At 42.1% G+C, this 11,287-nt stretch overlaps 1 protein-coding gene, 1 non-coding gene and 4 pseudogenes across 2 annotated transcripts in view; all 6 read left to right on the top strand.

The window, feature by feature from the left end:
• Nucleotides 1–9,039, top strand: part of TLE4 (TLE family member 4, transcriptional corepressor) — a 166,693-nt gene extending 157,654 nt beyond the window's left edge. Inside the window, 6 exon segments of the mRNA XM_006145481.3 lie at nt 152–401; nt 1,472–1,719; nt 3,246–3,393; nt 3,662–3,812; nt 4,156–4,232; nt 7,965–9,039. Coding sequence (XP_006145543.2) covers nt 152–401; nt 1,472–1,719; nt 3,246–3,393; nt 3,662–3,812; nt 4,156–4,232; nt 7,965–8,072 — 982 coding nt within the window. The 3' untranslated portion in view covers nt 8,073–9,039.
• On the top strand, nt 4,698–4,852 carry LOC114007310 (uncharacterized; annotated as a pseudogene).
• LOC114007295 (uncharacterized) lies at nt 4,944–5,098 on the top strand (annotated as a pseudogene).
• LOC114007293 (uncharacterized) lies at nt 5,108–5,262 on the top strand (annotated as a pseudogene).
• On the top strand, nt 5,272–5,426 carry LOC114007309 (uncharacterized; annotated as a pseudogene).
• LOC114007308 (U4 spliceosomal RNA) lies at nt 5,436–5,571 on the top strand. Its single transcript, XR_003548931.1, has one exon. It is a non-coding gene; the product is annotated as a U4 spliceosomal RNA (small nuclear RNA).
• Nucleotides 9,040–11,287: the final 2,248 nt, after the last annotated feature.

Below are 11,287 nucleotides of genomic sequence, written 5' to 3'. Positions count from 1 at the left end.
CCCGCCCCCCCGCCCCGTACTAGTTAAATGTGACTTGTTTGCATATCAGAAGTGGCACTGAAATACTTTGTTTCTCATCTCAATACACTGAACATTTAAATGACATTTTCGTACATTCCCTACCCATCTTTTCTTCTCCCCACTGCCTTAGAGCGTACTCCTTCCACGTTAGCGCAGACGGTCAGATGCAGCCTGTCCCCTTCCCCCCTGATGCCCTCATTGGACCTGGCATTCCCCGACACGCTCGCCAGATCAACACCCTCAACCACGGGGAGGTGGTGTGCGCGGTGACCATCAGCAATCCCACGAGACACGTGTACACGGGAGGGAAGGGCTGCGTCAAGGTCTGGGACATCAGCCACCCTGGCAACAAGAGTCCTGTCTCGCAGCTCGACTGTCTGGTGAGTAAATGTGGGTGAATGAGATTTAGATCTTCATTCAGAAAAGAGGGAAGGAATGGTGAAAGAACCGTGTATATGAGTTACACCGCCTAGTATTGATCCCAGGTGGATGGTTTGTGGTCTTGCACTGGGAGGCATGTCTTCCGTTCCTTGAAGTAGAATGATTTAGTTGATGTGAGGCACGTCCACCTGTACGGTCTGCATTAGCCCTGCCGCCATGGGAAAATGTGAACCACTTGTCTTCCTTAAGAAACTAAAGGCTCACACCGTGGTTTCTGTGTGGGTACACCCAAATGTCCTCATCTCCGTGCATGTACAGAGTGACTTCGTGCTCCCTGTGCAAACCAGCCAGCCCCTTCACTGTTGCCTTGGCATTTATCCTTGAGTTACATAGGACAGTTGTTTGATCTTTCTTCCCTTAGTATCAGCAGTAGAATTTTTGTAGTAGCATGAGGCTAGATCAATGTAATGTAGCAAATACACATAAGATTCCTATAACCTCATGAGCTGGGAAGAACTTTATCCTTTTTTGATGAAGCTTTACTTGCCATTGACACAGCTTAATCAAGCCCATGATACCCTTAGTCATGTAATGCAGGGACAAGCACAAGGACCCAGCTGCCCGGTGTCCTTAATCCCCTGACGCTATCTTGGCAGTAGTAGCAGGACCTTTAAACAGCAGAGCACAGTACACCAGGTTTCCAGCTTTGGGGACACTAGGACTCTGCGAGCTCGTGTGTGTGTGTGTGTGTGTGTGTGTGTGTGTGTGTGTGTGTATCTATGTGTAAATGACACAAGTAGTTGGTTCTCGGTGGTGGGAATGGGTCCAGATCTTTGCATTTTGATGCTAATTGAGATTAAATATCTTGGTACTAAATTTCGTAGATCAAGTTTAAGTACTTCCCTAATTTCATGTAATTTTCTAGCATTAATCCACTTTATCATTGTCATAAGTATAAATGGCTCATTAAACCAGGAGGGAACACAATACTTTTATGGATTTCTGCTCTCGTGTTAATGCTGTTTTCCTTTCCTCATGAGTAACCTCTTGATGGTTTTTGTCTCTGCAGAACAGGGATAACTACATCCGTTCCTGCAGATTGCTCCCCGATGGGCGCACCCTAATTGTTGGAGGGGAAGCCAGTACCTTGTCCATCTGGGACCTGGCGGCTCCCACCCCTCGCATCAAGGCAGAGCTGACGTCCTCGGCCCCCGCCTGCTACGCCCTGGCCATCAGCCCAGATTCCAAGGTCTGCTTCTCCTGCTGCAGCGACGGCAACATCGCCGTGTGGGACCTGCACAACCAGACGCTGGTGAGGTAGGTCAGCAAGGGTCCATTACCAAGTCATGAGGAGCAGCTGCTTTTATCACACTGTGCCAAGCTGCTGTGTGTGGGGGGGTTCTACTAAGAATTATTTTACTAAAATTGTTGAGAGCAGGTTCGTATAAAGATGCTCCAAGCAAATGATTATTATAAAATCTTATGTTTTGCACAGTTAAACTTTGTAAAATGAGTTTTTTTTAGTTCTGTTTTTTCCTTTACTGACACATTATACTAAGTTCCCCCAATTTTGGCTTTAAAAGATGAGGTCAGTGTGACATAGTTAACGTATATAAGGTTCCCACCACCTCGCGAGCTAATTAGCTGTCTGCGGCTTGCCGTCTGTGCTTGCTAACAAGCCGTCGCTGTCAGGAGATCTCAGTGCGAAGGTTCACAGTGCATGACACTATCCCGGATACCTCATGTATCTGATGTGTCCATTTCTTCAGCAAATGTGAGAGGACTTCATAAAGATGGTTGGGAAAATGGAATTAAAGTATGACCTTGTTTTAGTGCAAATAATTTTCAAAATCTATGTACTATTTTTTCATAGTATGTATTTTCCATTACTTTTTTGAAGACCTTGCATAATTACTTAGCTTTTCAATAGACCCAGGCACTGTGTTAGGTACTGTTCACCTCAGAATGATCTAGATTATCTGCACTCCCATCTTTAAGCATGGATAGGATAGACATAATCACGATGTCTGCTCAGAAATCAGATTGCATAGAGTTGGTGGTAGGGGGTGAAAGCCTGAAAGGAGTCTCCAGATGTCAGCACCTGACAGGTCATCAAGCAAGGGAAAGGTATGACTTAAAGGGGAAGAGAGGGTTGTGAGCACATCGAGCTGGAAGTTAAGAAGAGCTTGTGAAAAACAGAGGCCTTTACTATCTATCCGTTAAGTCTTCAGTTCCAAAAACAAATTATGCTCATTGCTTACGGGTAAGGCTCATTTGAGGAGCTGCTGTCTAGCTGCTCTTATACCCACGTCCTCTTTGTCTTTCCACATGCCTTCCCTGAGAGCTGGCCTTTCTGTCTCGCACAGCCTTAACAGATGCCTTGGTGTTCACTGGCAGGACGTGTTCTGCCACTCTGTGCCAGCCCTGTCCTTTGTAGGAAGGAAAAATCAGTTCTCTTCCCTTCATTATCAAGTGATAGAAAAGGTCTCAGAATGTGTTTTTGATTGGTTCATATACAGTAGGTGTGTGTTTTCTTTTGTTAATTTCATTTGGGGATTTTTTTAAAACTATCAGTATTGTCAGTCATGTTTTAGTATGACAGTAATTTGAAGACCTTCCTAATTATTCAGAAGTAAATAAAACATCTTAGAAATCCAGCATCTCAAACTTTAAACTCTTTAAATGTGCCCTGTGCCATTACTTTGACTAATTAGCGAACATAATGAAAACAAAGTGAAATACACATATAAGGCCTGCATTGAACTGGATCAACAAGGAGTTCTAAATTGTGTTCCACTAAAAACTAAAGTTCTGGGGTTTTCCTTCCCTTTTGACAATTTCAGGCAATTCCAGGGTCACACCGATGGAGCCAGCTGTATTGACATTTCTAATGATGGCACCAAGCTCTGGACAGGTGGTTTGGACAACACGGTCCGGTCCTGGGACCTGCGTGAGGGCCGGCAACTGCAGCAGCACGACTTCACCTCACAGGTAGGCGTCTGTGCCTGTGACAGGTCCAGGGCATGGCTTAATGAAACATGTCATATGCTGAGAGAAGGGCAGTTCACTGGTTGTGGTGATGCCATTTGACTCCAGGTTACTTTGGGTTTACCCATTTGATGTTGGTTTCCTCCTGTACCATTCAAACTACCTTGATTTTCATCTTGATTTAAGTAGTGTCCCCAGAAAGGGCAAAACTTCTGGTTAAAGGAAGCATGTCTTCTGGGGCCACCACCACCGTCTCCTGTTTTAAATCTAGATTTTTTCCCTGGGCTACTGCCCAACCGGAGAGTGGCTTGCAGTGGGGATGGAGAACAGCAATGTGGAAGTGTTGCATGTCACCAAGCCTGACAAATACCAGCTGCATCTTCACGAGAGCTGTGTGCTCTCACTCAAGTTTGCCCACTGCGGTAAGCAGGCTCCTTTTACCCATTTTCTGTCGGCCACGATCATTCCTTCTGCCCTCCTGTTGATTTCATTCCAAGTTAGATTCTTTAGTTCAGGAATGTATCCCTCTCCAGATTGTATTAATTTCTTAATGCCATGTCATGTAATTTTCTCACATTAATCCATTTACCCTTAGCAGAAGTATAAATGGTTCATTAAGTCCACGCGGGTGGATTTTTGAAGAGAAAAGAAACTCTTGTTTGTTGGGGGAGGGACTTGTGCATAGATTGATGTTCTATAAAGCACACATCAGTTGTTCAACAAAGTAACATGAACATTACCTTTTTCAAAACCCTCTTCCGGTAGGCAAATGGTTCGTAAGCACTGGAAAGGACAACCTTCTGAATGCATGGAGAACACCTTATGGGGCCAGCATATTCCAGGTAACGCCGAGCTTACTTAGCTGCCACTGACTGTGTGCTCCCCGAACTCTCTGTGCATCTGCTCAGATTAATAATGCACATAGCATGTTGCAGTTCAGAGCTAGCACCATTCCCACTGTGCAAGGATGAGAACTGCACCTGGGGCGGGGGTGGGGAGGATCACAACACAAGTCCTGCAGCTGGGGTCACTCCATTTCCTCTGAGGCCAGAGCCAGAGCCGAACCCAGTGCTCTGTTCGCTGGCTCTGCGCTCTGCACCCTTGGTTCTTTTCACCTGTCAGAGTGGAATTAAAGACTCTGTGTGTGTGTGTGTGTGTGTGTGTGTGTGTGTGTGTGTCAGATTTTCAGTTTACTTGACCAAGTGGTTCTAAGTCATCTTAGGGTAGATTAAGTCAGTTGAATCCAGAAATATTCATTGAGAGAAAATATGTAAGATAATCAGCAGGACAAAAATAACTGATACTCTAGCTTTGCGCAGTGGCAGTATCGTAGCCAATGAGGTTTATCCGAGGCGCGATTATTGCTAATTGAAAAATAACTGATACTCTAGCTTTGCGCAGTGGCAGTATCGTAGCCAATGAGGTTTATCCGAGGCGCGATTATTGCTAATTGAAAAATAACTGATACTCTAGCTTTGCGCAGTGGCAGTATCGTAGCCAATGAGGTTTATCCGAGGCGCGATTATTGCTAATTGAAAAATAACTGATACTCTAGCTTTGCGCAGTGGCAGTATCGTAGCCAATGAGGTTTATCCGAGGCGCGATTATTGCTAATTGAAAAATAACTGATACTCTAGCTTTGCGCAGTGGCAGTATCGTAGCCAATGAGGTTTATCCGAGGCGCGATTATTGCTAATTGAAAAATAACTGATACTCTAGCTTTGCGCAGTGGCAGTATCGTAGCCAATGAGGTTTATCCGAGGCGCGATTATTGCTAATTGAAAAATAACTGATACTCTAGCTTTGCGCAGTGGCAGTATCGTAGCCAATGAGGTTTATCCGAGGCGCGATTATTGCTAATTGAAAAATAACTGATACTCTAGCTTTGCGCAGTGGCAGTATCGTAGCCAATGAGGTTTATCCGAGGCGCGATTATTGCTAATTGAAAAATAACTGATACTCTAGCTTTGCGCAGTGGCAGTATCGTAGCCAATGAGGTTTATCCGAGGCGCGATTATTGCTAATTGAAAAATAACTGATACTCTAGCTTTGCGCAGTGGCAGTATCGTAGCCAATGAGGTTTATCCGAGGCGCGATTATTGCTAATTGAAAAATAACTGATACTCTTGAAACTTACAGTTTAATTCGGTTTTGGGTGTTTTTTTGTTTTGCTTTTATTTATTTTTTTTTTACATTATGAGCCTACAACCTTTTAAATGATTCTAGCCAGCACTTTTATTTTTAATGAAATTGAAATACTAGAGTATATTGTTTATAGTAAGTGCAAATATTACAGCTTATGGGTATATGCGGTCATTAATACAGATTATTAGTTGTAATCAAAAAAGTTTTGAGAAACACTGGGTCTGGGTTAGCCGTGTGTTGTACATTGTTTTGTTCTGTTTTTAATTGCCAGCTAGGACGTGTGCTCACCAGAGAGAGAAAGACAAACAGAGAGGGAGGAAAGCATCTCCCAATGGGGTGTGGGCATGCATGTACATACATCTGGTATATGTTTCAAGTCACCAGGACCAGGAATCAAACCACAGCCAGCCATGTAGGCTCTAGCTCACTTAACCAATAGCTACAGGACTGGCCCCATATATTTATTTAGTTAATTAATTTATTTATTTGTAGGTAATTATTTAATTTTTTATTTATTATTTTTATGTTTTAATTCACCAGAGAGAAAGTAAGCAAGCCGCTCGGTGTGGGACTCAAACCACAAGGCAAGCCATGTGGGAGTCTAGTGCCTTAACCACCACACCACCTGTTGGTCCTCATAACTTTTATTTTTTAAGCATTCGTGTTATTCAGAATCCTGGTGAAATTCTGTGGGTATTTTGTTTGTTTTCTCCTTTAAGTTTGCTGGGATATATGTGCTTGCCAGAGAATGCAATGAGAAAGCATCCCCCGCCCCCCCCTCAGGAAGAATGACCACATCACCATCCTGTCTCCTCCTTTCTTCTCTTGGCAGTTTTGGGCACAGATATGCATATGCCCAGTGTTTTTTTCCAAGCTGCCAGGTCCAGGACTCAGACCACAAAGTTGTAGTTGTCCATGTGAGATCCAGCCACCTCAACCACCATGGCTACCAACTGGCCTGGGTGGGCGGTTTTTTTTTGGTCTTTTATTGTTTTGTTTTTCACTGATCACAATTCACTTCAAAGTTAACTTTGGTTTCTTTATAGTAAAGACAGAAATCTGGCTGTTTTTTTCTTTTGTTTTGTTTTTTAATTTTTTTAAATATTTTTTAGAGGACCCGGAGGGAGTCATACCTAGAAACATTAACAGAACATTTTGACCCATTGATAACAGGGTTTTTTCTATATCTTATCTCTGGTATAGTAGTTTTGTGATGTATATTAAGCCTCTCTGTCTTCGTTAAAGTACTTTTTCTTTTAATCTCAACAATTAATCACCAACCTAAAAATTACAAAACGCACCTCTAACTTAAAAGCCCCCACTTCCACCTTTTTGGGCCAGACCAGTGTAAAAACTCTTTACTAAATTCCAAACGTTGTCTCATATTCTCACAATCAAGTAAAAGGAATCCCTGTACCTGGTCACCCCAAAAAAGACATATTTGCCTCTCCTCTGGGTCTAGGTCACTCATATTCATGCTTAAAAATAAACCACATTAATTATTTTTGCAGAGTTGGTTATTTCTGTCGACAATAGTGTACTTGGAGGTGGTATACTAAACTCCGAGTAATGGTACATTTTTCTCTTAAACTAGTAAACCCCTTTCCTCTTTCAGATTTGTGTTGTGTTTTTGTAGTGGGAACATTAGACTTTCTACTAGGGACATTTTTATTTTCCCTATCTCAAAAAGAGTACGTGTCCAAGGTCATTTCCCATGTGTTCTATCACCTGAACTCTGCTGCATCCCTCTGAGGTGGCAGACAGGAAGTGTCTTTTCCTGATAACTACTGTAGAGAAACTGAGGCTCACACAGGTTGAGTGACAAATCAGTGTTGTGTACTCTACATACCTCCAAAGTATCTGATGAAGTTGAGCATTTTTCAGATTAATAACACCTTCCCATTAACTGTTTGGAGAACAGGATTCGACATAGGGCCTTTCCTGAACAGACATGCCTGCCGACCTATTTTAGGACAAGAGCCTCCAGACTAACTGGGGTGTCCTCAACAGTGGATCTGACCTAACTTTGCTGGAAAGCAGGTGCTGTGTCTGCCGTCGGGGCTCCAGAGCATGTTACATTTGCATTTGCTTCAAGTCCTCCAGTGCTACCTCTCAGTATCCTTAGGATTTTCTTTCTTTCTTTCAATATTTTTCTTTTGTCATGATAGAGCATGTGCGAACAGGTGCGTAAGTGAGAGAGAGGAATGAGTACCCTGTACGGGATCTGGTCACACTTCTGTCCGAGCCCTCCAGCCCATTGGATCTTGAGTTTTTGCACACGTACCTGATGTGTTTCAGGCTGGCTGGGCCAACGCCATCCAGACTGCATTCTTCATGTAGGAACTGGCTTCTCTTGGGTAGTCCGTTACTATGGAGCCAGCCCAGGGCAGTCTTCCTTATTTAACATTTTTATTATGTTTCTTTCCTAGTCCAAAGAATCCTCATCGGTGCTTAGCTGTGACATCTCTGTGGATGACAAATACATTGTCACTGGCTCTGGGGACAAGAAGGCCACAGTTTATGAAGTTATTTATTAAGGACAAATCTTCATGCAAACTGGACTCCTCTCCTTGTAGCACTTTGCTCTCTCATCCTTTTTGTTCACCCCTGCCCCCGCATCTAAAACCAAGGATTTCAAATACTCATTGCAGTTGTGGAGTTCAGTTCCCTTCTTTAATCCCACTTCTACTTGCTATTAAATTGTGAATACTCATTAAGAACCTGTGATACCAAATCTTCAGCTATCTACTTGGAAGAACATGGAATAAGCATACTTAACAGTGAACGGGATCTTTAATTATGTATTATATCTGTAATATATTTATTTTGTTTAAAGAAGGCTTTCTAACAATGACTGACTAAATAAAGCTGTCTGCTCCTGCATTGATAATGAAGGTGCGTTGTATTTGATACCCCTCCCCCCCTTTTTTTGGTAAAGGAGGGGAAAGGAAGGTTTAAAATAATAGATTAAAAATGTCACTAAATGTAGACTAATGACTGTATAGAGATGTGAAATGTATAATTACACATGGAAGCAATATGTTGCTGTATTATTACTGGGTTTATTTTTATCTCCTGCTTATTTTAAAGACATTTGGAAATTTGGCCAAACAATGAAACTATGACCGTCCAAGTCATATTAATTTGAGTCTTTTTAGACAACTTTAACCAATATATCTATAGTTTTAGATTATATTCAGTAAAAGTCATTGGATTTTTTTTTTTTTTGGACTTGTTGACAAGTGTCTTTGTAATATGTTTTTAAACCCCCTGGTTTTTTTTTTTTTTGTTTTTTTTTTTTTTACTGTATTATAGACAGGAAAACAAATTAAACTGGGCCTCAAAGAGAGAACTTAATCCCTTCTGGGTATTTTTGCCACCTCTCTTTGTAAAGGGTGGTGTGTATCTTTGGGCAATTTTGTTGTTATGAGAAATGATAGGCTATTTTGTGGCATGCTCTCTGGGAGCTGCACTGATATAGGGAGGGCTCCCACCGCTGTGCAAGTCAAGTCTTTTATAAAACAAGGACAGCAGAGGAGAGTTTGCAGATACCTCCCTCTGGAAAACACAAAGAACGGACTCTCTCCCGAGATGCGGACTTGCTTTCTTTCCTTCCGGTTCTTTCCATGTCTTAGTTGGATGTCCCAGAAATGGACACAGGCTGTGCCATTGTGCCAGAAACATTGTGTTCTCTTTTATGTTGTTGTTGTTGCTGATAGGCTATTATATGGCACTCCTTTTTTATTATTATTATTTTTTGTTAGGGCTCTCACCGAAGTGTATGTCAAAGATACCTCCCTCTGGAAAACACAAAGAACGGACTCTCTCCCGAGATGCGGACTTGCTTTCTTTCCTTCCGGTTCTTTCCATGTCTTAGTTGGATGTCCCAGAAATGGACACAGGCTGTGCCATTGTGCCAGAAACATTGTGTTCTCTTTTATGTTGTTGTTGTTGCTGTTAAACTATAATATGTGACTCCTTTTTTATTATTATTATTTTTTGTTTGAATGCTTTAAAAATCTTTTAAGTCTGTGGATCTGCTGATGTACAGTGCCTTTGCTGCTATGGATCAAAATCAAAAGAACCGTGTAGATAAACTTTATTGTATAAGTAGAAAATTACTTAATTTCATACTAGAAATGGATGGATGCTGCAAGTTGAAATGGACTGTCCATTGACGTTCCTAATGTGGTAGCAGAACAAAACAATGTGTCTTAAGTGCTTAGTGTTTGATGTCCTTAACAGTTTCGTAAAAACTCTACAGTGTAGAAAGATTTTGATACTAAACTGTGCATTGTACATAGTTCTACTGCATTGTATTGACCACCAGTCCTTCTATAATGGTAGATTGTTTGTGCATTCAGACTTTTAAGCATTAAACATAAATAACTTCTAGTATGCTTATCTAATTCTTTTTCTTTCTGCCATTCCTAGATTTTAGAAATGACTAGTTATATTCCTGATAGAGTGATGATAAAGTAATGTGGGTTTTTTGTTGTCACTTGTAGATTTTTTCCACTCAAGAGGCGCTAGTAATGATAACGATGAAGTTGCCAGTGATGGCACAGTACTGTATATTTATTGAACACCTCTTCGATTCATAAAAATGCTGTCTATCAAAAAATAGTTATCACATCACTCCAAACTTTGTTCCTGGAGAGCTGCACCGTTCAATATGGTTACCACTAGTCATTGGATAGCTATTTCACATTAAATTATATTGGAAATCCAGTTTATGGAGCACTAACTACATTTCAAGTTTTAAATAACTACACGTGGCTCAGGCTCCTTAGGAGAAATTTCCGTTACTGCAGCAAGTTCTGCTGGACCAGTGCTGCTTTCAGAGTTAGACCATTGCCATCCATTAGATTTGGGAGTCATTTCCAGCATAACAAATACATCGACATTTTTGAAAGTTCTAGGTATTTTGGGCTGCTTGCTGCTGGTTAGTTCGTGATGATTCAGCATAGTTTAATGACTTCTGAACTCCTGGACTCAAAATTCTCTTATTTTAAGGATTGGCTGAGTAGAATGCTAGGATTGGGATTCACCAAGGTGACTTGGGTGATTGGCTATTAAGTGTCAACTTTTTTCCCCCGGTGAGAGTGTATATTCACAGGAGAAAGCATTCTGCAAGGGGAGTGGTCATGCTACAGTCCCTTCTCCCTTTCTCCCTCCTTTCGGGATTTTGGGCACACGAACATGAGCATGGTGTGTTTCTCAAACTGCGGGATCCAGGACTCGACTACGCAGTTGGCTATGTGAGATCTGGCTGCCTTCACCCCAGGCTGCAAAGCCAGCCTGAGATAACCAGTTCTAGGTGCTGTGTTTCTAGAACATGGAGCTCATCAGCTCGGTTGGAAGCAGCACTTCCAGCATGAGGCATGCGTGCTTTACGGCAGATGCTGGTACACAGATGGTGAGAGCCAGCTGAAAGTCAGAAAATTCAGGGTAAGTGATTGTCTTCAAACGTGGTTCTAGGCAGGATGACGTTTATTTGGACTGATGGGAAGGGATAGTGTTGAATAATCTGTTCAGAAACACACTTTGCTAGGTAGTCACCAAGCATATCATGCTCTCAGGTTTTTCACAGCCTGGTTCTAGAGATTCAGAAAGCCAAAAGGAAGAGTCAAGTCTGAGGAAAATACTAAGGCATTGGGGATATCTACACACCACAGAGCTTGTGGGTTCAAGGAGGATAAGGGCAGGGAATGTGGTTAGCCAAGGCAGCCACACAGAACAGAACTGGCCT

Source organism: Tupaia chinensis, unplaced genomic scaffold, assembly GCF_000334495.1.
Source record: "Tupaia chinensis unplaced genomic scaffold, TupChi_1.0 Scaffold000147_1, whole genome shotgun sequence".
Taxonomy (NCBI): Eukaryota; Metazoa; Chordata; class Mammalia; order Scandentia; family Tupaiidae; genus Tupaia; species Tupaia belangeri.
This window is presented reverse-complemented; position numbering and strand designations above follow the sequence as displayed.